This window comes from Echiichthys vipera (genome assembly GCF_963691815.1).
Source record: "Echiichthys vipera genome assembly, chromosome: 15".
Taxonomy (NCBI): domain Eukaryota; kingdom Metazoa; phylum Chordata; class Actinopteri; order Perciformes; family Trachinidae; genus Echiichthys; species Echiichthys vipera.
Genome location: NC_139840.1, coordinates 11,796,877 through 11,822,738, shown reverse-complemented (window position 1 = coordinate 11,822,738; position 25,862 = coordinate 11,796,877). Strand labels below are relative to the sequence as shown.

Genomic DNA, 25,862 nt, shown 5'->3' with positions numbered 1-25,862 from the left:
GCTCCAGGCATGAAACAACAGGAAAAACAATCAAAAAAAAAACATTGGACACAATGCACAAAAAGTGTGAGCAGAAGAGTTGTGTCTCTTCTGGAGCCTTGCACTGGGCCCTTATAGAAAAGGGACTTAAGCTGCTTAATGTGTTTCACCCTGGCTCTTTCAAGCCAGGCACCCTCCTTCTCCTGCCCATGACTCAATTTTGGTAGGGTTTAAAACTATGCAAGCCTACATTTTTTTAATAGAGGGTCTCAATATAATTTTTCAGAGGTGATCTCCTCTTCCCCGCATGTATTAGAGTGAATCCGGGGCTAGGATGTGCAACACAAACAGGCGAGTGCTGCAGTACCACGCTTGGCCACTAAGCCCATAGGAGCATTCGACAAGAGCGCCTGGGCTGGGGACCTGGGGCACGATTTGTTTTATGTTACCCTCTTAAATTCACACACATACACATGTTCCTATTAAATTTTTGCCCTTGCTACAAGCCTTAGCCTTAGCTTATTTACATCTAGGGAGGGAATGTCGCCACAGACACATATATTGTTATACTCAAAAAGGCAGGTAGAATTGCTTTCGGATTAAAACTTTAATCTTGAATATTGATATGGTTTTCAACTGTGACAGTAGCACAAACACTATCTATAGGGGAAATAGTTGTCATAGGTTATGTTGTCGCTTCCAGTTATTCCATATTTAACCCCAGGTTTGTACAAATTCAAACTATGGAGGCAGAGATAATTCAAACCAACAGAATTTGACTTTGAATACTCCTCGAGATTAGTTAACTAAACTTCTTGTGTTGAAGCTCTGATTTGCACTAGTTCTGATGATTTCTGTGTTATTTTGGAGTGCTTCCTGTGTACATGCAAGTGCATTAATACAAATCTTAAGCTGTGCATGTGCTGCCCTTTCTTTAGACTGTGATAAGATCCCCTCACTCTCCTATGCATTCACTCAATCTTTTTTATTTTAGTAAATCCCAGGACTTTGTTCATTTCCCAGTCACCTCCTTTTGCTGATATCTGCCTCACCTCAATATCTCTATATACACATGCTGTGACTTTGCACACTGACCCTCTCATATCAAGAGCACAAATGGCTTCTTAATGAATTCTACAGTATCTTCTCTGGCTTCACTGTAAGGGTACAGGGGCATTGTTGGTCCAGGGACAGTACTATTTCAGCTCCTGCAAAGTAATATTAGAGCACTCGTTCCATCAACCTACAACCCCTGTGTGATATAACGCAGGGCTATTTTCAGTCAGCTGCAGTCAGCACAGTATAAGGAAGGAGAGGTTAAGCAAGAATTGCTGGCATGCTGATTCTTGCACATCGTAAATGCTCTTTTGAGAAAAGCAGAAAGATGTTGTGCACAAAGCCCAAGAGATTTTTTATGTCCCAAAGTGATTAATTTATGACAAAACGGAGAAGTCCCATGCTTAAAGTGAGGGCAAAGGGTAATTGACTATTTTATCATGAGGAAAGATTGGCTTTCTTTGGCCACTGTTATGTGGTACAGTTTCCCAGATTGATTTCATTGTTTTTTTTTTCTTTTAGCTGATATTTCAACAAATCCTTTAGATACATTTTTGTGCCTTTATTTGGACAGTACAGCTGGAGTTTCGATAGAAAATGAGGGAGAGAGAGGGAGCGACATGCAGGGCTGCAGGTCAGAATTGAACCCGGGCCTCTGCAGCAAGGACTTTTAGCCTTTAGCCTCTGTATATGGGCTGCTCCAACCACTGAGCCACAGGGCGCCCCTCAACAAATCCTTTTGAGGAAAAATAGAAAATGTCTCTTGATAACGCTGACATATTTCTTTCAATTATTGAATCCTCAGGCAATATAGTAATTATTAATTACTTTCAAACACTGACATGATTAAAAGTATCACTGTGCCATGCTACTGTTAAACATCCTTTTATTCCATCTCAACATTAAGAACTGCTCGTTCATTTATCACCGTGTAATTATGCCAGTGTGACGTGAGCCGATATATCAACATTTAAAATAGACAGATCCCTGCCACATAATATCAATTTGCATAGATGGTAACAAACAGTAAATCACTCATCCCTCTTGGCAGTCTACTCTAATTACTCTCAGGCTTCCATAAACCATCTAGCTAAAACCAAAGCTCATCTGTCTGTGGGCTTATTAGGGGGGGGGGGGTGATAAGTGGAGTGCCGGGGGATTACAGTTTGCCTTTGGTGGATCACATCCACTACTGCGACTATGCATATCCTATCAGCAGCTAAGCCTGCGAGTGTGGAATGAGTCAATTCCAGCGAGCGAAAACCCTATACTTTTGATTTTTTGAGAAGGGGAGGGAGTGTGACCCTGCAGTGACACGCCAGCCGCGCAGTAAGCCAGCTCAAGCAGTAGACGGCTGTCAAATGCCTTGACTTTAGGGGCAAGAATCTGCGACCCCCGGGGGAGAAGTCCTGTGTGAGCTTGACACCTCATGTGACTGATGAGCTTCTGACGGAGCAGTCTGGATATTATCAGTATTTAGCCATGGGGAAAAAACCCTGTTGTTATAGGCAGACAGAGAAAGAAAGAGAGAGTTTAAAGAGAATGGCTGAGAAAAAGGCAATTGCAGTCAATTATTCTAATCTGCAGTACACGGTCAGTCGAGCAGTCCAATATATTCTGTTGAGAAAATGCATTAAAGTCAGAATGACTTGAGACAGCAAACAAATGGACCTAGACTCTGTTTAATAATTTATTAAATACAGCATATTACACTCATGGTGATAATGTGCATATACTGGTAATTCTACTATAGAGACATTCTTTTTTTAATTTAAAATCTTATTGCTGTACACGTTATACATAATTTTGTTTTTTTTTCTTATTCTTTTCATGTCATGTACAAATTGAAATGCAGCATCCTATAAAAACAAAAACAAACATGTCCTTTGTGCTACAGAAGTGATGTTAAGGTTCAGGACATGGTGACGCTGATGAGACACATGCTACTCAAAGGGCAACTTGGCAGAACAAGCAGACACAAAAATTCCACAGGAACAGGAAATCAAAATCCCTTGTGCGAGCGTTTCATCGGTGCCAAGTCATACACGGTGGCCAGCCCCTTGTTCATTGTTGGCGAAATGAAACCGAAAATCGACTGACAACCAGGTTCCATTAACGATACTATGCATCTAAAGGAACATCCGAGACTTCAAACAGCCAATATGTACACTCTCCGTCTCCCTGTGTGCACTCACACGACTCTACCGAGAACCCTCAGATTTACTTACAAGACTAACCACCAACATTTTCACAAAGAAAACCTCATTGAATCCATATACTGCTCTGTTCAGCCTTTGGGATATACTTTCATGTATCGAATGAAATGAAGTGTCTTGCATTAAGGAATTAGAGGCATGGTAGTATCAACTAAAATAGTGCAATTTCACATTCCTTGTCAAAAATGAATTATTCTTCATATTATACATTTGTAGAACTATTTGGTGTGCGTAAAGGTAGATTGTGTGAAAAATAAAAGTGCATGCAGAGGGTTAAAGGAACGAAATGAACGACATTTTGGAAAATACGCTCATTTGTTTTCTTAGCTGAGAAGATTGGTGGGGCAGCCAGTTAGCTTAGCTTAGCATAAAGACTGAAATCGGCGGAACTTTTCCGACTTCCAGTGCTTATATGTAGATTTGGTTACCATTGGATAGAGCAAAGCTATCTGTTTCCCCACTGCTTCCAGTCTTTATGCAAAGCTAAGCTAATCGGCTGCTAGTTGTAGCTGAAAGTGTCAGTCTTCTTATCTAACCCCCGCTAGAAAGCAAATAAGCGTATTTTGCACAATAGCCTTAGTTAAAAGTATTCATTAAAAGAAAGAAAAAAAACACCGTATGTCAACACAAATTTACACAGGAAGTATGAGTGCATAAAGAAAATCCCTGAGGGCTAAAATCCTACTGATAATCAAAGATGATTGGACTTTCATGTACAGTACTTGTGTTAACGTGCAAAGAAAATGATTGCACAAAGTGATCGCAGTATTTGTTAGCTAGCTAATGCAACTGAGAAAGATGGGCACAGATTCAGCTTTTTAACAGTGACATTGTCAGCTATGCTTGTTTGTTTTTTTAAATAAGCATACCACTGAGAGTGTGATTAAATACAATAACTCGTATACTGTATGGAATAAATAAATGAATGTTGAATACAAGACGAATGCTGAATTCAATAAGATGTGCCCTTCAAATGACAAAACGTGTTTTTTTTTGCTTGTGGCAGGAGGAAGAATGGGACGGAAGGATGGAAGGCAAAGACAAAAATAGAGTCAATGAAAGGAAGGAAATAGGTAGAAGGAATAAAGAATGGAATGCAGAAAAGAGGGATGAAGAGCAAAAGAGGGAAAAGGATCGAAGTAATGGATGTACAAGGAAGAATGGAATAAAAATGGCAGGAATAAAGGATGGTATGCAGCCAAGGAAAGATGGAGTGCAGAAATGAAGGAATTGATTAAAGGAAGGGAGGAAAGACAGAAGAAAGGCATACGAGAGGGGAAGTAAAACGAGAGGAACATTCTGAGTTATCTTAGTGGGAGAGGTCTTGGAGCCCACTGCCTTGTTCGATAACCGCCTTAGCAAACTGCTTGAAAACTCGGTCCATGTAAGTGCTCTGTCGAGGCCACAGGCCCTCCAGGAAACCAATATGGCCGCCGTGGCAGGTAATGAGCAGGGCTAGGTTGGGATTCTGCTTCACCGCTTCCACGGGAATGGCTGCAAAAGGAAACAAAAGTGTTTTTTTTTTCTCCATAGACTAGATTCTCATTCTTCATGCCACCATAATAGCAATGCCAATAATCCTTAATGTATTCATTTTATAAAATAATTAGGTGTTGAAGTCAGATTGTACAGAAAAACCTGGTAAATGTTGCTGGGACTTACCATGAGACGGGGAAAAGACATCATCAGCAGCATTCAGACACAGCATTGGCACCTGCACAGATTTCAGCCTGTGGACAGGACTGGCATCATGGTAGTAGTCATCATTGGTAGGATAGCCAAACATTATAGAAGTAAACCTCTCGTCAAACTCTCGAATGGTCTTTGCCTGTAGAGACAGAGTAAATGTATAACATTTTTAGCTGCTTTGTTTTAATTAGATTAGCATTTATGGCGTAATGCCACTAAAAAAAATAATCCGACCTTCATGACATGATCGATGTCGTAACACGTTTCGAGCACTGGTCTGTGTCTGCAGGGGAGATTAAAAGTAAAACTGTCACTGATTACTGTAATGTTACGTGATTTGCAGCTGAAAAATGTCCCTCTAAAATTCTGACAAGGTTGGAATAGCATAATGAAACAACAATCTTTCAAACTTTCAAAGTGGTATTAGTAGTGGTAGTATCATGCCCATGTCAATGCACAAATAGGAGTATAATGTAGGTATTATACCAAGCTGTTTAATATGCTTTGTTCACCAGCTAAAAAAATAAAACTAAATATAGCAGCAGTTAAGTATTTTTCTCTGAAACTGTAAAAAAGCAAACCTTTGATGAGCACATAAAAAAACATGTTAAACCCTGCTATTCAAGCTCCCAAAATGTTTACCCCCTGGTGCTAGCATTGAGTTAGCAGCCGCGCTAATCCCCCTCTCTGGCGCCGGCTGACCTGTGCACAGAGGCTTGTAGGCAGCTGGTGAGGTAGGAGTTGAAGAGGAAGCGGTCCAGGGGTTTTTCCAGTGAAGCGGTGCACTCAAATACATCCCAGCCTGCTGAGAAGACTACGACCCCTTTCAGACAGGTTTGCCGACCCTTGCGCCCCAAGTAGTTGGCCAGCATCATCCTGAATATGTAGAGAGGGCGAGAAGACAGATGGGGAGGGGGAAAAACCGGGATTGGAACATGTTCCATTTCTGACCAATCCTTCACTTCATGGGATTAGTGGTGTGCAGGCAAAACACCTTATTTGGCATGCACTAAACCCCTGGGCCATAATAAAGCACTAGCAATAGCCAAACAGATTTTGAGGCCAATGTCGTGAATCATAATTTAAAAAATGATCAACATGAAATTCTAATATCAGGTATTTTCACTTCTATAAATTCATAAGAAGTTAAATATTTAAAGCAAAAAAAACCCAACACATTTTCTGGTACACAGACAAAAAGATAGTCTTTTAGCTATTCAATTTCCACTAACTCACCGACCAATGTGTGAAGTTGTCTTGTAACAGCATTAAGTCACATTCAGAGATGCATTAGCAGTGACACCAGTACTGAAATGACAAATTAGCTGGTAGTGAGTGGCTTCATTACCCGCCCATTGATACTCCAGCCGCCATTATTGGAGCAGCTTCATTAGTCCTCTGGATGTGCTCAATAACAGTCTCCAGATCTTCTGTGTTGGCTGCACAGTAGGTCCTCGGGGTCTGTGTGGGGCCGGAAGACAAGAGAGTCACTCTTTTCTTTCTGTTTCTCTATCTCTGTTAAATGTTAATAGTTGCAAATACTGCACTGGATTTGGAATTAACCTTTGGACCCCATTGGGTGAATATTGAGAAAAAAAATACAATAAGAAAAACAATCTTTGGCAAATAATGCAAAGTATACACTAGACATGTGTGAGGCACACAGTACATGCATACAGCAGATAAAAACAGACATGCACACGTGGACACAAAAGGCTTAAAGATTCATATGGAGCAGAGGCAATATCTCTGGGTGACACCAGGACCTTTGTTATTTACAGCGAGTGATAGCAGTGAAGGACGTGGACCTAGAGTCCATCACTGTGAGGCTGCACCCGTGCCATTATCAGCTCATGCTATTTTTCATTTTTATAAAAGATCAGTTACTGTCAATCAATATATAAGGCAAGTCAATTTAGAGCTAAAATTATCAATTAACTATAATATAATTCCATAGACAGAGAACTTTAAAAGGATCCCGGTGTTGTTAGTACCACTGAACACTGCCTTGTTTCAGACTGGCTCCCTAGCAGCTACACCAGCAGCCTTTTGGATAAGGCACTAGCCTCCTCCAGAGATTGAGGGTTCAGGTTCTATCAGGCGGTGTAGCAGAGTTTGCTTTCGCCATGAACAAATGCCTGTTCACATATGAGTAAACGCATAAACCAGTAAACGTATGTTTAAGGTACAGTTGCCTGGTTCCAGTTCTCCCTGTATAACAACACTTGAATATCACTAATGAATAAATATTAACATGCACTTATTTGGGGGAGCATGTTTTGCCTTTTTGCTGTCTCTATTTTTTTGATTGTTAAAAAGTTGTTGCCACTTACGGAAACAACCCTAACCCCATCTCAAAATGGTAGCTATTTGGTATTTCTGTTGTCATGAAATCATGAATTATATGTTGTGTTTTTTGCTCCAAGTTGTTGTGTTTTGCACTGTCATAAGGGTGATGCAGCTCTCCAGACATCACTTGGACTGCAGAAGGGAGTCCACACTCACTATAAATTAAAAAAGTAAAGCTGTGAACAGAAGATGTATTCTTAACTCTATAACCTACAACTATACATAAATAAATTGGGTGAAATCTATGACTGTAAAGCTTATATTGAAAAATATTTTTACAGGCCATAACACAGATGTACACCGAATACTGTTCTATGGTTTTTGGGAAAGGGGGTAAAATCGTTTTCATCTTGAAAGGCAGAGCTATGGTTACTTAACATTATAAAACAAAACAGGTCTAACTTGAAGGAGCCTGTGTAACAAGTCCATTTTCTCAGGATGCTGTTGACTCTTCAGCTCCTTAGTGCTCTCATTAAGATTCAAGCAGAAACACAGGCAAAGTAAATTCCTGTTTTTCTCCTCGCTAACAGTTCCTCTTATAGGCCTGCACAACTGTTAGACTCTGCAGTGAAACAGCTAAACTTACAAATTAAATGATCTCATATAAAGGTATTTAAAAGACCAATATAATACTGATAGATGTGGGAAATATTTTAGCAGACTTAATCTTCTGCACTGCAAAGCTGCTCCACATGAAGAAAGTGTAATGTAATAGGCTTTCTGTGAGGTCTAGAAATAGGGCACGAGCACTCAGAGCAGTCTTGGAGGCAGGGGGCATCTTACACACAGTGGGTCATTCTAAACCAAAGTGTGGCCTATTTAAACAATGGACAATATTCACACTAACTGGACACAGAGAACAAACTCACAGGAGCGTACAAATGCTACATCATTTGCACAGAATGGCATGATTCCCACGTGAAATGAAGTAGAAAATCCGCCTTACCACCACCACCTGGTACAGTGCCAAGGTTACAGAGTTTAACTGTTTTTCCTTGTTGCTTTTTTTTTTATCTGAAGAGAGCTGAGGCAAATACATTCTGGATATGACCTAGAATACATATTTAAAATCAAACTGACACTACACATTTTGCTTCAGTGTCACTTTTACCCTTTTTTTTTTTTTTTGCAGCTGGGACAGAATAAGACAACAGCAGGTCACAGATCAGCCACCGATTCAGATTTACACCCGCTGAGGAACATTGGATTGATTGTGGGTAATCCCTGCCTGAAATGAAACATCATTTGTGCTATGAATGAGATCTCTGTATGGTAGAGATGGTATGATTAGATCAGGGTGATACAGTCGTCCGTAAAGAACGTGCCTCTGTTCCGAAGATGTACAGACACAGATGGAGGGGGAGACCTAAAGCACAGTGGCCATGCTATGCACTATCAGAGCTGGGACCCATTTTGTTGGCTAAATATACCCGGGTGTATGGGGACAGATTAAGCCAGGTGTCAGAACAGCACGTGCTCAACGAGGTCATATTTCTGTGGATTGGCATTAAAATACAGTATCTGCCTGCAACTTAATCCTTGCTGTGTAACAACATTGTCTGTGCAGCATCCGCTTATGGCTCCCTGTGGGCTCTGGGACACGTGGGGAATAGATGTGTGGAATAGACATGCTTTGGGCTATGAAAAGGTCCCCAACAGTCCTTTTTTATCCTGTATACATGTCTGTCTTTCTGCATCATATGGACAAGATAAATGAAGGAATGAAATGACAGCTTGAAAACTACTAGACAGGATTCTTACCAGCAGCGTTTCACCAGAAACCCCTCTGTTGTTGAATACCACACATCTGAAATAGACAAAACATATACTCTTATAAATATATATATATTAAGGTCTCATAAATGATTCCTGTAATCGCTTCTTCTACTGAGTCTGGCTAAAACAAGTTTAAACAGAGGTGAAACAATTAATTTACAATCAATCAACAGAAAAATGAATCAGCACCTATTTTCTGCTATGGCTTTGTATATAATTGTAAACTGAATATCTTTGGCTTTTTAAACTCATGGTCGGACAAAACATGTCATTTGAATATATCACCGTGGGGCTCTGGGATGGGTTGCGATGCATTTTTCGCGATTTTCTCTAAACTCATAGACATAATATAATAATATAATAATTGGCAGTTAATCAATGATAAAAAGATGTGTTAATTCAATGTGTACAAGGAAGAAAAAACAATCATAACCTCGTACACTTTCTGCTCGTGTTTTTGTTACTACAAGCTACAAGCTGTTCAAACGAGCACGGTGGCCCAAATTCCTTCAAACAAATGTTCTTCACCTTAATATGAGATGTGCAGAGGGGCACAGCTGTGTGAAAAGAATTCTGTCCGTACAGTGGAGCAAAGGCATCAGCATATCTATTATGTGGCGTCTGACCTGCAGTGTCACGTTCAGTAGAACTCTGCAGCAGGGTGGGGTGTTGGGCAGTAGGGCAGGTAGGTAGGTAGGTGTGTGTGTGTGTGTGTGTGTGTGTGTGTGTGTGTGTGCGTTTGTTTGTATGTGTGTGTGTGTGTGTTTGGAGGCGGGGGGGGGGGGGTAGCTTAAACACACACTGCAGCATAGACTCTGAAGCTGGTCTGGGCTAAGCTGCAAAGCTTGTACTGGGATAAGCTGTAATTCATTAAGCTACACAGACAGCGGTGGGAGGCGGAAGATGCTGAGTTTGCCATGCCTTCCCAAATCTGAGTGAAAGAATGAGTGCACACGGAGCAAGGGCCTTTTGGAGGGGGAGAGAAAAAGTGGGGAAAAAATGCCTCCGTCTGCAACTATTTGAGCTTGTGCTTCGTTTGGCTATTTACAAAAGCAGCTCTTGCCACAAAAGCTTAGTTTCCCACTTTATTGTGAACTTCACCTGAAATAACCCCCGAGTCCATGGCACTTCTGCACCCATTATATAAAAGTTAGGCAATCATCGCAAAGGTGGATGTCAGGTTTTACCTTTTAACCAATATTGGTGAGACTGCTGAGGTGCTCTGACTATGATTGAACAAAATATCTGTATGCTCGATGGATGGCAAATTTAGAACATAGGGTGTGTCGGTTGTGTGCCTTGAATGTGTGCTCAGCACTGGACCTCAGCCAAAGGTATCCAGCCAAGACCACCCACCTATAGCCCAGATCCCGGCTCTGTTGGACCATGTGCAGGATGTAGGACTCTCTACTGGTGCCGGTCAGACCGGGGAGAAGGAGGACAGTGGGCCTAGTGGCAGGGTCAGGATGAGAGAGGCTGTCGTCGTTGTCAAACCAATCCAAAGAGATCTGTCCTCCATCTGCTGCCTTAATGAGCTCACTGCGGCGAACGAGGCACGCAAATCAGCAACGACAATCTTTCTGAATATTATCTTCCATCTGTAGCTCTATCTATGTATTCATTTGTCTCATTCAAACACAAGCAAACACGTATACACACACACACACACACGCACACACACACAGGACAAAATTGATAAGATCTGCTGACCTAATCATCATTAAAATTGTAATCCTCTGGTTTAGTTCTCTGCACAATGAATACTTTCTGTTCAGTTCAAGGTAAAGTGACTACTTCACTGTGTCCATCACAAGCGCTCCCAAAGAGGGGGATTGGATATGTGAGTAGAGCGCTCACTTACAGCAGCCTTCATTTCCCTTGTGATTATCTAGTCAGGGTGCTTTGCAACATGCAGCAAGTTAAGAGAACGAAGAGAGCATTGCACCAGTGGGTGCTTATAGTCAATCAATTTCTGGGCTATACAACCCTAGCCTGGCAGATGAGGTCATTCAGTCCCAGAGCTAGGGCATTTTAAAACCTGCACACACACAGACCCACACACACACACACACACACACACACACACACACACACACACACACACACACACACACACACACACACACACACACACACACACACACACACACACACACACACACACAGACACACAGACACACACACACACACACACACACACAGCAGCCAGTGAGGCAATTCGGGCCGGCTGGTGGTAAAGACATCAGCATGAAATTACAGAACCGCCATGAAATATGCACCTGAAGCTAGACTTTAAAGTCAGCCAGGGTGCCAATCCAGAGTGACCAGCGCACAAAGTGGAAGGGGACCTGATGCTAATCCTCCACTCTGACAATGAGATGAGTGGAATTCCACCCTGACAGCGACATGTAGGACAGGTTTCACGCCGTCTGTCCTTCTGTCCTTAGGTCAACCGTGGCTAACTTCATTATGGGGGTCCTGTTGTCCCTGGAGGAGATGTTTTAATAACGTCAGTGAACGTGGCTATCAGTCTTACAACTTTTGATAACAGGAAGTTTTTGATCAAGTCTCGTAACTTGAAATACACCAAAAGCCCAATTGACATTATCGAGAGATTTATTCCAGCTATGGCCGATAATGATGATAAACAGTATGTGTCTTCATTTAATTTACATTGATCAGTTTTTTGGTATGTTTAGGTCGAGACTGAGACTTAGTTCTTATGTTAAGGGTGAACAAAGCAAATGCGTAATCCTAGGAATTCATTTTTTCTTCCAATCCAATCAATCCTGCAAAACCCGCATAATGCATGTACATTCATACTGTACACGCGCACACACACACACGGGCATGCACACACACGCACACGCGTGCACACGCATACACACACGCACGCACACATGCACGCACACACACGCACACGCATACACACACGCACGCACGCACACACGCATGCAAACACACACACACACACACACACACACACACACACACACACACACACACACACACACACACACACACACACACACACACACACACACACACACACACACACACACACACACACACACACACACACACACACACACACACACACACACACACACACACACACACACACACACACACACACCTAGCCAAAAAGCATGGTCATGGAAATTAGGGAATAAACACATTATGTGAGAATGTAATATGGATAAATAAGTAATAATGAAAATAAGTCTCTCTTTAATCTCCTTTATGTGTACAGGGGGCAAGGAATGCAGTGGCAATTAATCTTCAACAGAATTATCAAGGAACGGGCACAAAAGATTTACTTTTCCTCTGAACCTTTAAACCTCGGCTAAGAACAAGACTGAGATTTGTTTCAAGTTGGGAAACATGTGCAAAAGAAATCAAGAAATATGCAATGGCGGTTTCTCAGTGACCAAGCTGGTTTCCTCAGTAAATCTCTTCACTGCGTGCATGGGCAATTCTGCAGTGGCATGAATTACTCTGGGATGCCAGAATGAAACGCACATGTACTGTACTGTGTCAAAGGTGAACTTTCTACCTTGCATGCTTCACCCTTATCTTTCAATCAACATGACCTCTTTTTCTGAACCTGTTTTATGAGTTCAAATGCACATATTATCCAGGTGAAGCAGGTCGGGATACAAAAAAAGACTTGTGTGATACATAAAAAAAATGCACTATTCCACATTTTTGCAGTTGCGTTTGAAATCATAATTCCCATATAGTACTGCATTTTAATTATGTCATCCTAATTTTTCTTTTCACTTATTGTCACTGAGCTCAGCCATTCTCTTGTCAAACACATTTTATTGTACTGTTGACTCTGTGTTAACCTACATATGAACATAAAACTGAAACTGTTATTAGTCACGGTGAGGAGGACTTACTTTCTGTAGACGACCCCGGGTTTGGCTGTGACAAAGGGTCTCAGCAGAGTCTGGATGCGGCTCTCCCAGCACCAAAAAGTGGGGTAGTAGGTCTCTGACACTACTGGACATTGCTCCCTCAGAAAGTGGTAGAACTTCTTACCCCCTGAGATGAGCTGTGGCTTCTGCAAAAGACAGGTGAAGAAAGAGTTGCACAGATTAGTCAAAAATGTGACTTCTTTATTTATTCCTCAGGGATGAATGAATGTGATGTTATAAACCATGACAGCAGATCCATCAGTAATGCTGTTTTTGTTTTGTTTTTAACTCAAAGCCATGTTTTGTTGGATCATATGTTGTAATGTCGTGTCTTAAACTGCATAACTTGTTGCATGACTGTCTCTAAATTTGACATCAAATATTCTGATGCAGATAAATTATTAAAAGATACTTAACAACACTTGGTGTACAACAGTTTTGTAATACATTAAAATTCCAGCATTCAACTGTAATGAAAACTGAAACACATCTGCATGAACCTGCATTCAGGTCTCTATTACACTTGAATACACTGATAATAAAAGATAAACGTGCATAAAAACGTCAAGAGGCCCGGTGGTTGGTAAAAGTAAAAATATATATTTGTTGCATAATGTATTCTATTAGCTAGTCATATTCCACTGGAGAAAATGCTGCACCAGTTCATTTCAATGTAGTTACAGATTAATAACATTTTATTCATAACATTTTTTTATTTTTCCTCCATTAATACCCATGCATCGTGCATAATAAATAAGTATTTAACGGGTGATTTATTATTTCGTAAAATCAACAGTCTCTACCAGGTATCAAACGAATGATGGCAACTTAGCAGAAAACCTCCAACCGGCATGTTAAGCTGACACACACACCAACCGTTAATGTTAGCCTAGCTTAGTCAATGCAGTCGGACTGTAACTGTCTGTGTGGCTTTGTATTGGTTTTATGTGGTTCCATCAGTGCTGCACTTATAGATCATCTCAGGTTACTGGGCCGATTAAAACGTGTCTCATCTGCCTGAGATCCATCCCCACATTTGCAGAGGTTTAACATTGGTCAGATGCGACCGAATCGAAAGCTCCATCAGCATCTAATGCACCGGTGTCGAGTATCATCAGCATCACCCGCCTGGCAGTGATGATGCTCCACCATGAAAGACAAACACAATCACACACACACAGTGGGTTTCATTTAATATACAAGGTTGCAAGGTGAAAAAATAGTCCCTTCGAAGCAGCAGGTCAGGCTATAACCATGAGTGAACGTTACCTTCGCCACTGAGAGCAGATAGTAGCAGGTGTACGCTGCGCTGAAGCCCAGGACCAGAGACAGCCCTACTCCCGATCCGAACAATCCAACTTTCACTTGATTTTCCAGATAATGTGACAGGTCCCTTGTCAAAATGTTGAAATTCAAGTCCAGCGAGATCATTGCAAGGTCCCTGTTTTTTTCCTCGTGCTGCAAGGAGGGCGGCCAGCTCGGGTGAAAGTCAGCTGTATCTGCCTGCGAGCCCACCGTGAAGGAGACAGTCAAGGGGACCTGATGTGGGGAGATATTTATGCGCATGTATCAGCGAGCGGTGGCGCTCTTTGACCAGCTATCGATGGAGCCGCTCACAGCCGGTCAGTCGCCCCCTGCAGCCAACAGAGGTGATGTGCAACATGCGGTGCTGCAGTTTCAGCACGAGCAAGGTCTTCAGTGTCTTCAGTGGATATAACTCAATCAAAACCTGATCAAAACAAAAATTAATAACCTAGATATTTGCAAAGGCAGAACGGCGAGGCTCACTTTTCAAATTCTCCCAAATATCCTGTGGCACAAATAATAATAATAATAATAGTAATAAGAATAATAACAAAGTCATTTTACTTTCAATGAACATTAGAATTTGACATTATGCTGAAATAACATAATTATATTTAAGAAGAAAGAGTACTTGAATACCCAAAACAACATGGGAAAGTAGGCTAAATAATCACATTTCCTTGAAAAGGAAAATGTGTGGTATATCAGCTGGATGAATACTTTTCTTATTCTTCAAAATTTGGATTGACCCAAAATAATTTCGAAATGTAATATAGTGAGCCTCACTGAAAACCTTCACCTTCTCATTGCCTGCAGTGGTAGCCTAGTCCACAGGGAAACTGAATCAGCAACCAGGGAAAGCAGGCACCTGCCCCAGGGGGGCCCAAAGACTCAAGGTTCACCTGTGGCAATTAGTTTGTGCTAATTTAATTAACTGAGAATTTGTACCACTAAAGCACATTATAAACTGATAGGTGCCTTAAGGCAACACCTGCTTTGGTATTATCAGATTAAAGCATTGCTGGTGAGTCTGATATGACAAAAAAAACATTTAAATTAGGTCAACATATGAGGCATATGAGGGAAAGATTAATACCGTTTTGCTCATTTTAGGTTGATACTGCAGTCAGTGGTTAGAAATGTGCTTCAAATCCCTGTATTGTATTTGATAATGGACTTAGTCTTCGTTCAGTAATATGGGTAAGGAAGTAAGGCTTCTGTACCATATCTTTATATTTGTAAATCGCTTGGATGTGCCATTTAACAAGCTGTTAATTGTGTTAAATTATACACAACAACAACAACCAAATAAGATGGCCATTCAGTTTATATATATTTAATACCAGCTGGTGGCCTTTGACACACGTTGTCTTCCCTGTGGGCTGGATCTCATTTGAATATGAGTATTTGAATGAACGTCAGTTGCTATCAGCTTATACAGTTTGATAACACAATATATCCAGTGCACAGTATACACTATATATCATATGTCTAGCATGTATGCGTGGATGTATTCACATCCATGAGTAAATTAATTCTTATTTATAAAGTGATATGTATTTATCAATTAGTTAATCAATGTTGGTTTATGTTTCCACAATTTCTTTGATTTTCCTGTTTTTTTGTTTTTTTTGCTTGTTTTAAATTTTTTCCAATTATTTTATCTGAATTTCATTTGATATCTAAATGTCATTTTATATGTGTTTTGTGTAAAGCACTTTTAATTATTAAATTAAACGAATTCAGCTAAAGCATTGTTTCATTAATTGCGTCATGTCTGAGCAAATTAAGATATTCTTAGTTATGATTGAAAAACCATTCAAGAAATACGTTTGTCTATTTACTGCGTTAAAATGTTTAAAATACTGAGATTGTGTTTTTACTGAGCTGGGAATGGGACCAGATGCGCATGCGCGCCGGACTCGTGCTTGTTTTCCTAGCCTCGCGTCTTCGGCCTTTGTCGTTCACCTCCGGAGCTAGTTGTTGCTCGTCTGAGGTCTGAACGATGATTGACAATAATGGCGACGCGTTTATTCTGAGTTGACTCCAGGGAACACATCTCTGGTTAACAAAAGGAACGTCCTGGAGGGATTTTCAGCACCACAGACAACAACAACAAGCATAAGCAACCACCAAAAAGGACTATATTTACCTCAGCGAAGAGGACTTGCGAGCCAGGAGAGGTTTTATCTTGCTAGCATTGCAATAGCTAGCATCTCGGCTTAGCTAGCTTGCTAAGTTGAAGAGGTGGCATTCTTGTGTGTGGAGTGGAGGAGAGACACAACTAGCTTCCTGGATACTCTGGATAAGCTAACAATGTGGCTACTTAGATAGGCGTTTGGGATAATTAGTTTCTCAATCTCAAATGAGACACCGGCTTGCAGTTAACCTGTGGGAGTAGTTTTTGTAAGAGGGTCCAGCAGCCTCTTTAGGTGGCTAACTTGGCTAGCTTTGTGGATTGTCTCTTTCCTGTTAGGACTTGCTTGCACTTGCATTTGAAAACTGTCCACCGGCGCACAGACTAGCAAAGACTGCTAGCTTGCGAACTTCAGTGAGATTTGTTGTGGTATTTGCCCGTCCTTTTCTTAAATGACGACCGGCAGGAACAACCGAGCGATGATGGAGGGAGTTGGGGCGAGAGTGGTCCGCGGACCCGACTGGAAGTGGGGGAAGCAGGATGGTGGAGAGGGACATGTTGGCACCGTCAGGAGTTTTGAAAGTCCAGAGGAGGTGGTTGTTGTCTGGGATAACGGGACGGCTGCTAACTACCGTTGTTCCGGAGCCTACGACGTGAGGATATTAGACAGTGCTCCAACAGGTAACTTGACTTCAGCTGGGTTTTGTTTTCCAGCACTTACAGACTAATTTGAGACGAGTGTCTTTGAATGCAACATTGTTATGCTTGCTCAACATGGAACATACTAGTCCTTTTTATTGGCTTTTAATTACAGGGCTTTGGAGGGTGTAGGGTTGATATTGATTCGACAACAAGACTTTGCTACGATACTTTGCTGTTACTAAAATTAAAAGTTACGATTATAGTCGTAAGGCAAAGTCTCTGCTATTCCAAAAAGTTGTTGAAGAAACTTATTTAGTGTACACAATTCAGGGAAACAGCAAATTAGTTGGCTAGTTTATTCTTTGTCTGCGTGACTAACGAGATTTAGATTTGAGAGGTGAGTATTTTAAATACATCAAGCCTGAACAGATGTGTGACAGCATACAAGTGTACAAGGAATGCAAATAAGCTGTGGTAGATATAGAAGATATCGACGTTCAGAGTCAGCATAGCTTGTGATTTCAAATAACACATTTATAGGAAAAACATTTTCAACATCGTATACAAATGTTTGTGGAAGCATATGTATACATATTTAAAGACCACTTGGCCAATGTTTAGGTCTGTCTCTCTCTGTACTTCATCATAATATTAGATGCCAACACTGTTCCACTTCAGCATGTATCTATTGACTGGCTCCATTCAATGTCTGATGATGCACCCATGGGATGAGGAGCAGTTCATTTTTTGGTAGCTCTTTTTATGATTCTGAAATTTGAATCGCATCTTGAAAAGAGAAGAGAGTTTAGAGCCCTGAACACCAACATTAGTCCAGCTGTTCTCACATAATATAGACAGATATAAGTTTCATAGTGGACATAATTAGGTCAAAGTATGTCAAATACATATATTTCAGATTGCCTATAGAATACATTTTGCACAGTCTACTTATATAATAGCTCACAACAGGCCATGGTATATTGGTATTATATCACAGCTAAGGGGTGTTGTTTGTCCGAATGTAAAGCAACATGTTGTTGATAGCATAATGTTCGAAGGTTGTTCCAGTCATATTACTGATATCCACTGAAAACATACTATCACAGAATACAACCCCAATGTATGAATGTTGACTCAACCCTCCCAGGCATCAAGCATGATGGAACCATGTGTGACACCTGCCGTCAACAGCCCATCATTGGTATTCGCTGGAAATGTGCTGAGTGCACCAATTACGACCTTTGCACAACCTGCTACCATGGAGACAAGCATCACCTGAGACATCGGTTCTACAGGATCACCACCCCAGGCAGTGAGAGGTTTGTTAACCTAGCAACATTTGCCAGTATTGTCTCCTCTTAGATACTTCAATGATGAAATAGACACATGGTAGCCAGGTAATCCCTGCACTTCATTGTGATTGGTTAGCCTACACTTTTACTCCCAAGTTTTGGGTTATGTTGTGTTATGTGTGAGTGTGTATGTCCGTGTGTGTGATCTGAGTCTTTTGTGTATCCTGCCTTGCAGAAATAATCTATCTCTATTGCTCCCAGCCCTCAGTTGCCAGGCAACAACTCAGCCTCTAAGATCCAGTCATACCTTTTAAAAAATATATATTAATGCAGCACTTCCCATTTATAGAATATATTTGAGTAGATTTTTTTCTTTATGTCTTTGGAAGGGTGTATACTCAAAATTTTAAGTGCAGATTGACTGAAAAGTCTGTTGTGCAGCTGGCTTTCACATTTCAAAATTCAGAGCTTTGACTCCACAAAACATTGTAATTGCATATGATGAATAGAGATAATGAAAATCTTTCTCTATATTACTATGCAAAACAGCTCCGGACAACTTCCTGCATGTTTCTGCATTTTAGTGTGAAGGATTTTTGCTGTGAAGACAGTGGTAGGTTTACTGTAAAGCCTCCCCAGGAAGTCAAGATTCCCACTCATCCGGAAAATTATTTCAACTTTCTCTTATTTTCCTTCAGCTGAGAATGAACTACTAGGCCATATCAGAGCTAATCAAATATTTTCACCTGAAAGGGCTAATTTATGTTCAAGATCATATTAACTTTCCAAAGGTAGGTTATGGAGGAGAGTATTTTGAAAAGGCTGCTCCTGATGGGTTGTGAAAACGCTGTGAACACCCCTCCAAATCACATCAAATGCAGCACTTGTAACTTGGATGACGTTACAAACTAAGAATAGTTTTTTTTGTTAGCTTAGAAAGTTTGAGGTAGTTGCTAAAGTTGGCGTGTGCTTGCTTGATTGTTTTGCCTCCAAAGTTGTATGGTTTGTGATTCAACTCTGGTGAAGAGCAATGATTTTAAATATAAGTTGGGCATTCTTGAGAGAGTTGGATGATTAATGGGAAGCCAGGGTCAATAAAGTGATTAAGAGTCCAACTGTAAACACAGGCTAATGGTACTTTAAATACTGTTTTTTTTTATTATTTACAATAAAGAGTATAAAAAGAATATGCAATGTACAAAGATATTGTCCAAAGACATGCGATAACGCTTAGACATATTGGTGTATCGAGCGATCCCTGCTAGATCATCTCTGAAAATGTCCTGGAAACATCCTGGAAATGATCTTAAGAGCAAGACATTAGCAACCACAACCAAAAGTTGACTCACTAAAGGTTTTTCAAAAAATAGATTTAGTTTTTAGTCAAGGCGATGGAAGTTGTTGCAGAAGCTTTAAAAGTTTGGGTAACTTCAAACTGTGGTAATCAGACCAACAAATCTGTGCATGCCCTATACTACTTATGCTACATGAGGTACTGTGTGTGAGTGTGTGTGTGTGTGTGTGTGTGTGTGTGTGTGTGTGTTTGTAATTTATATCTACCCTCGGGTCTTATGGTTAAAAAAGAAAAAGGTTTGTAGTGTAAACAATGTTTTAGGTGTGGTATATGGAAACATTTGTACCAATTAATTCATGTACAGACAAGATCAAGTCAAACTTTTGAAGGCAGGTTTACTCTGAGCTTTCAAAGATGCTCCACATAGAGATTAATGTATCTCATATGTTATATGTTCTTATATAAACAAGCAATTGAATCAGTCATTGGTTTGATGTAAAGACTTTTAATGTATTATTTGGAACTTTTTTTAGTGGGAAGTTTAGTTTAGTTTAGTCACTAAATTCCACAACTTGCATTTTATTGAGTTATCACGTAGGATGTCAGTACTGTGATGATCATCCATTTAAGGCCTATTTTAGTCAAATACCATAGTTTAGTAAGTGAACACATGGCCCGGCAGCTGGCAGCCTTTTCAACTGAGTACTTCCTTTCCCCCAAGACAGACATTGCATAATGCACAATGGGTGCTGGAGGTCTCTCTAGCTCAAACTGCTCTGACAGCATAGTGGGGTGTTTTGTTACACCACATTAGATTCTGTCACTAACTGCTGAAGAGGGAGTGGTTAGAGGCCACAAGCTGTTTGCATTGGTTAGACCTACACTGTCCAGCTGCCGTGTCTACCATTAAGGCTCCCACTTGTTTGATGGTTAAAGCTCAGCTATTAATTGCTACTACCTTTTCATTCATTAGGCTTGTATCTAAACTGGAATTAAGGGCCCACTCACACTGTCCACCCATACCGTGCCCGTGCTTTAGGGTACTTGTCCCCCCCTCCCTCTCCCCCCATAAACAGTAACAGCAGTAAACACTCCACCGCCATGTTCTTTTTTCCTATGTCCGAACAGGCGCGCATTAAATTATGTCAGAACCCCCGTAGGCCTCGTGCTCGTACACGTGCGCTTGCTCGTGTTCGTACATGTGAAAACGTGCTTTACAAAGCCCACCTCTCCCAAACAGGCCGTGGACGGCAAATGGTTGCAAACGAGCGAACTAGACTCTAGCCCTGAGACGCCCTGGGGCACGGTACGGATGGACAGTGTGAGTGCGCCCTAAGACTGCAGTTCAGGGCATTATAGTGATATCAAAACGTCAAAAAAATTAGCATTTGACTGCTTAACCACTGGCTTTTCATTTGCATTTGCAGTGCCATGATTGTTGGGTATGGATGAAAAAGGGAGGAATTCTCAGTGAGATGTGAATGCCGTGCTATTACAAAAATGATTGTTACTCGTAATGTTACAACATGACACCTGCTTCTTAAAGTCTCATAGCGTGTTTCTTGAATTTAACTGCATGGAAATACCATTCCTAAACTTAAGTCAGTAGAAAGTTGTAATTCCTTAGAACTTTACAAAACTCACATCTATGCTCTATGCACTTTGAAATGGTGTTTGTTATTCTAAACTAACTAAAAAGATATGCCAAAAGTGCTGTGTTTCTGGTTTGATTTGTTTTGCTATCATCATACATCAGTTGCCCAATGCTGAGACAGGTACTGCATGGTTAATACGGAAGATTAGATGCTGTTAAGGCCTAATGTTCACAGTAAGATTTTTCATTGGTAGCCATGTCCAATTTGCTGAAAGTAATTTACACCATGACTCCAGAGGCACACAGGGAAGGGCAGTGAGGACATGAGGTAGCAGGAGGGAGGGAGAGAAAACCTGTAAACACCTGCTGTTGAATGCCCTGACAGTGTCATATGAGTGATTAAAGTTTAACCCAATTGAAAATAATTTTCTCTCAGAGTACTTTTGGAGTCGCGCCGCAAGTCAAAGAAAATCACAGCCAGAGGGATCTTCACTGGTGGCCGGGTGGTGAGAGGGGTGGACTGGCAGTGGGAAGACCAAGACGGAGGCAACGGAAGGAGAGGAAAGGTAGGATTCCAGCCAAGAAAGTAGAGCCTGTAACCCCACAGTCTCCAGTAAATCTTTTTTCACAAGTGAGGTATAAGCGTACAGACTTCTTTCCATTTCTTGCTGAATGAACTTGGCTGCTAAATGATTCGCTTCCAAAATTCATTAAAACTTAGCTTTTTATTTTTTATTTTATCTCAAAGCTGCACAATTAAGTTGATGACGAATCCCTGGAGGTAAGGCAGGCTTAGCCAACCGGACAGAGGTCATCACAACCACATGTGTGCCACTGAATGGAGAGAATCCACCCTATACGGGTAGAACAAAGATTCTGCCCTAAACTATCTTGGAGAGGAAAAAACAAACTTGCATCTCAGGATATGATTTGAATTGAAACGAAATGTGCAGGAGCCTCAATCAAAACAGGAAGGGCACTGCCTGACTCAACATGTTTGTAGCATGGACATGTTACAGGCAAGCGAGAACACAAGCAGTCCACTTCTCTGGTGCCAAGCTAGATGTGCAGCATTATGCTATGGTTGAAGTTACTGTACTCCTAAAATAATCAGGATAACTATATTGTTGCCCTGCAGTCTTTTTAAGTTAATACAAAATACATCACTAACCTGCAATAAAGATGAAATGGTTTAAAAATTCCTATCACGATTGTAGTGACCAAAATGACGATAGTTGTTAGTATAATGGCAGTATTGGGAAAATATGCTGAATTTTTTTAGAAAACGATTGATAGACAGTTTTGTAAAACTAAATAACCAACTAACTAAAATTTGCAGCACTTTTTGTTTTGCATAAACTTCGAAGCAAAATCGAAGTGGTTTTCTTTCTGCATGTTCTGAAGACAGGGTGACCATCTTCGATTAATCATCCCTTAGCAATAAATGCAAAAATAAAACAAGACCACAGTTTAGACTTAGACTCTCTAGGAAGGCTGAAGAATCTGAAGAGTGCTGTCACTGCCTTCTACCATGTTTTCATTGACACAAAACAACCCCACGTTGCTGCGGCTGCTACTGACTGTTGCTAACTTAAGTTGATGTTGGACAGTATTTACTGTGCGTTTTTTTTCAATGTGCTGTAATCAAACACAGTTTTTATGACGACAAAATGTGAAACGGTACACTGTCGTAATCGTTAATCCGGTAACTCTTTTATCCCTAATTTGCAATTCACTGTAATGGATACTGCTAAACAAAACAGTTAGTGGGATGCTTTCTAAACACCTGAAGTTGACTTGTTCACATCGTAGTATGTTGGGAAATTATCCAAATGTAACGGTAAATTTGTATAGAAATTATGATATGAACTAGTTGAACCTCTTAAACCTTTACTTTTTTGTTCAATTCCATGGATTCTTATTTATCTTTACTGAGGCTATAAACAGCCTTCCATGCTGCAGGTTACGCCAGTCTTAAATGAGGAAGTAATACAATGTCTGATGAGGTTGCATTTGTTTAACACAGTCTATTTAGATTTATACTGTAAATGTGCTGTAAAGTGCTTGCATTTTGACTCTGGTCCAGACCCCAGAGTATTCAATTTAAGAGTCCCTCCAGGCAATTTAAGACTTCATTTTGCTGTGTTATTTAATGGCATATCTCATTACTGTTTTATGATGCTGTAAGCAATATGCTCTCCAGAAAACTGCTATTGCATGTCCTACAGCTTAGATGTTCCATTAGTTTAGCATGAATATTACCTCCTGAGGCCCATTAATCAATTACTTCTGTAAGGAGCTTGAAAATAATTTAACGATTTGATTTCTGTATTTACTTTAGGCACAGCTTTTAATCAGATAATTAATTTACTTCAGTGCAGCTCTTCTCTTGACACTTTCTCAATGTGATGAAAGTGTTGTGCTGCTTGCGATGGAGAGAGAGTTGTCTTGTGAAAATCCCAACACTAAATTTGAATTGATTCTGCGGTCCCCCATTCACAGTGCAAACTATACCATGACTATCGAGGGAGCTCACTCTTATTATGGTGGAGTTTGGGGATTGCACACAATTTAAAACAGTGGACTGACTGTGATTCCTGTTGCAACGATGCGTGCATAGCTGCAAGCATGTAGGCCTACTTACTTTGTGTCAGCATATCTGATATATAATAATTAGTTAATGAGCACATCAAACCTCCACACACCATGAATGACAAGAAAGTTTGTCAATAACATGCATGCTGGTATCTTTATTGAAGTAAATTAGTGATGAAAGACCCTAATGCATTAATCATACATCAATATTAGCCTAATTTTATGTATGATCCATGATGGTTAAAATGCATAGCAAATAGAAATGCATGGCAAAAATAGCATATTGTCAATATTTTTGAGTACACCCCGCCCTCAGCCAAGCTCCCCCTGGCTCCCCTGTAGTTTGCACCCTTCCCATTCATAGCTCATTGCTTATTTATGCCTAGAACACATAATTTTCCTTGGCTTACAGTGCCCTTCAATTTTTTGCCAAAAGCTGTGAGCTGGTTCTCACTACAGAAGCTGGGTACAGCATTAGTCATGTAATACAACAAGGCAGATGTGTTGGTTGGGATGCTTTTGGTGGTTTTGGATCACCGCTTTATGTCGGACCAGCAGGTAAGACAGGGTAGACTGTGCATGCACATTAAAAAATTAATAGAGTTTTAATATGCATGCACAAGTTGAGAGGTTCATTAGAACAAAGGTTAGAGTCATGGATTTGTTAACTCATTAATTGTCCAACTCACCGTGAATAGACTGAGGAAAGTTGGGAGAGCAACTTTTGGCACTTTCTTTAACTTTCCCCCTGTGAATGAGTAGTGCATGTCTCTTTATTTATTTAAAAGTAAAGATTTTGTGTTTGTGTATTTGTTCCCAGAATGCTAATTGATGGAATACATTTATAGTGATGTTTAGGACCTTCCTGAATTCATCAAAGATTATTCAGTTAACCATATAGAGATACCCAGACTCTGATAAGTATTTATGGAGTAAGAAAATGTAGCAAATTCCGTTTCAGTTAGGCAGAAGGGTCTTCTGGAACCTACTATTTCTGGATAGAAAATCTTGTGCCGAAAGTTACTCGTCAGTGTTTCCCACAGGCTCTGTCTGGCTGAACTAGACCTGATTTTGTCTTGTTTTGTCTTTGGAAACAAACACAGTAGTGGTTGCAAAACTTTAATTAACACATTATTGGAGATTTCACAACTATATCCAACTGGTTAAAAAAATAGACAATAAAAGGCTTAGTATTGACTGTGAGATTGCAGTGCAGGGAGGATTAAAACAAAATCTAATTGCAACCCCAAGAATCAAAGCCTAATCAGATTTGTTCTTGATGATTCACACTCCTACTATTTCACAGTAGTTAGGGAATTAAACTTTACTTGAAGTCGAAACTCGGTGACTGTGCAGCATACAGAGCGTCTGACACTACTGTGTACAGAATGATTTACTACATCAGCAACGGCTTTACTCTCCTCCATCATCATGTTGTAAAATAGTGGTACACAAAACTAAACCTCTAAGCCTGAGAGGGAAAATTGGTGCTCTGGTCAGAACTTGAGGAGCCCAAGTTCAACTTGTGCTAGTCGATATCTCCTTTGACCTAGGCACCAAATACTGACTCTGCCGCTGGGTTGCTGATCGTAGTTTCAACCTTCACTCTGACCTTCAATTTGAAAAGATAATTTTGGTGCAATAAAGTGTCAAATTCGCTGTATAATGAGCTTTTAAGATGAAAAACGGCTACCTAAAAATTCAGACTAAGAAAATGATCCTCCTCCTGGTCAATTTTATATTTTCACATACAGTATGTCAAAATGTTTAGTTTCATTTACAGCCAGTCATTACCTTTTTCACACAATGTGTCATGAAATTTAGATTAAAACCCAAAACAATCTACTTCCAATGTGTCCTTATTTTTCTGTCTCATCTCATCCCTCCTCCACAGGTGACGGAGATCCAGGACTGGAGTGCAGCCAGCCCTCACAGCGCTGCCTATGTACTGTGGGACAATGGGGCCAAGAACCTGTACAGAGTTGGCTTTGAGGGAATGGTGAGCAAACTTCCAG

The 25,862-nt window shown here is 40.5% G+C and overlaps 2 protein-coding genes across 3 annotated transcripts in view; one reads left to right on the top strand and one right to left on the bottom strand.

Annotated features, from left to right (window-relative positions):
- Positions 1 to 4,560: 4,560 nt before the first annotated feature.
- On the bottom strand, positions 4,561 to 14,419 carry abhd3 (abhydrolase domain containing 3, phospholipase; the record flags this gene model as incomplete). Its single annotated transcript, XM_083928609.1, has 9 exons — positions 4,561 to 4,745; positions 4,914 to 5,079; positions 5,175 to 5,223; positions 5,643 to 5,816; positions 6,289 to 6,401; positions 9,051 to 9,096; positions 10,422 to 10,604; positions 12,971 to 13,134; positions 14,258 to 14,419. The coding sequence occupies 9 exons, from the start codon at positions 14,417 to 14,419 to the stop codon at positions 4,561 to 4,563; spliced, it is 1,242 nt and encodes a 413-aa protein (XP_083784735.1).
- A 1,878-nt stretch (positions 14,420 to 16,297) lies between these two features.
- mib1 (MIB E3 ubiquitin protein ligase 1) overlaps positions 16,298 to 25,862 on the top strand; it is a 54,876-nt gene continuing 45,311 nt past the window's right edge. For both annotated transcript variants that reach the window (XM_083927947.1, XM_083927946.1), the window contains exons 1-4: positions 16,298 to 17,111; positions 18,220 to 18,391; positions 21,689 to 21,818; positions 25,742 to 25,846. In XM_083927947.1, the coding sequence (XP_083784073.1) occupies positions 16,883 to 17,111; positions 18,220 to 18,391; positions 21,689 to 21,818; positions 25,742 to 25,846 (636 nt within the window). In that variant the 5' untranslated portion in view covers positions 16,298 to 16,882. The remainder of the gene's footprint in view (positions 17,112 to 18,219; positions 18,392 to 21,688; positions 21,819 to 25,741; positions 25,847 to 25,862) is intronic.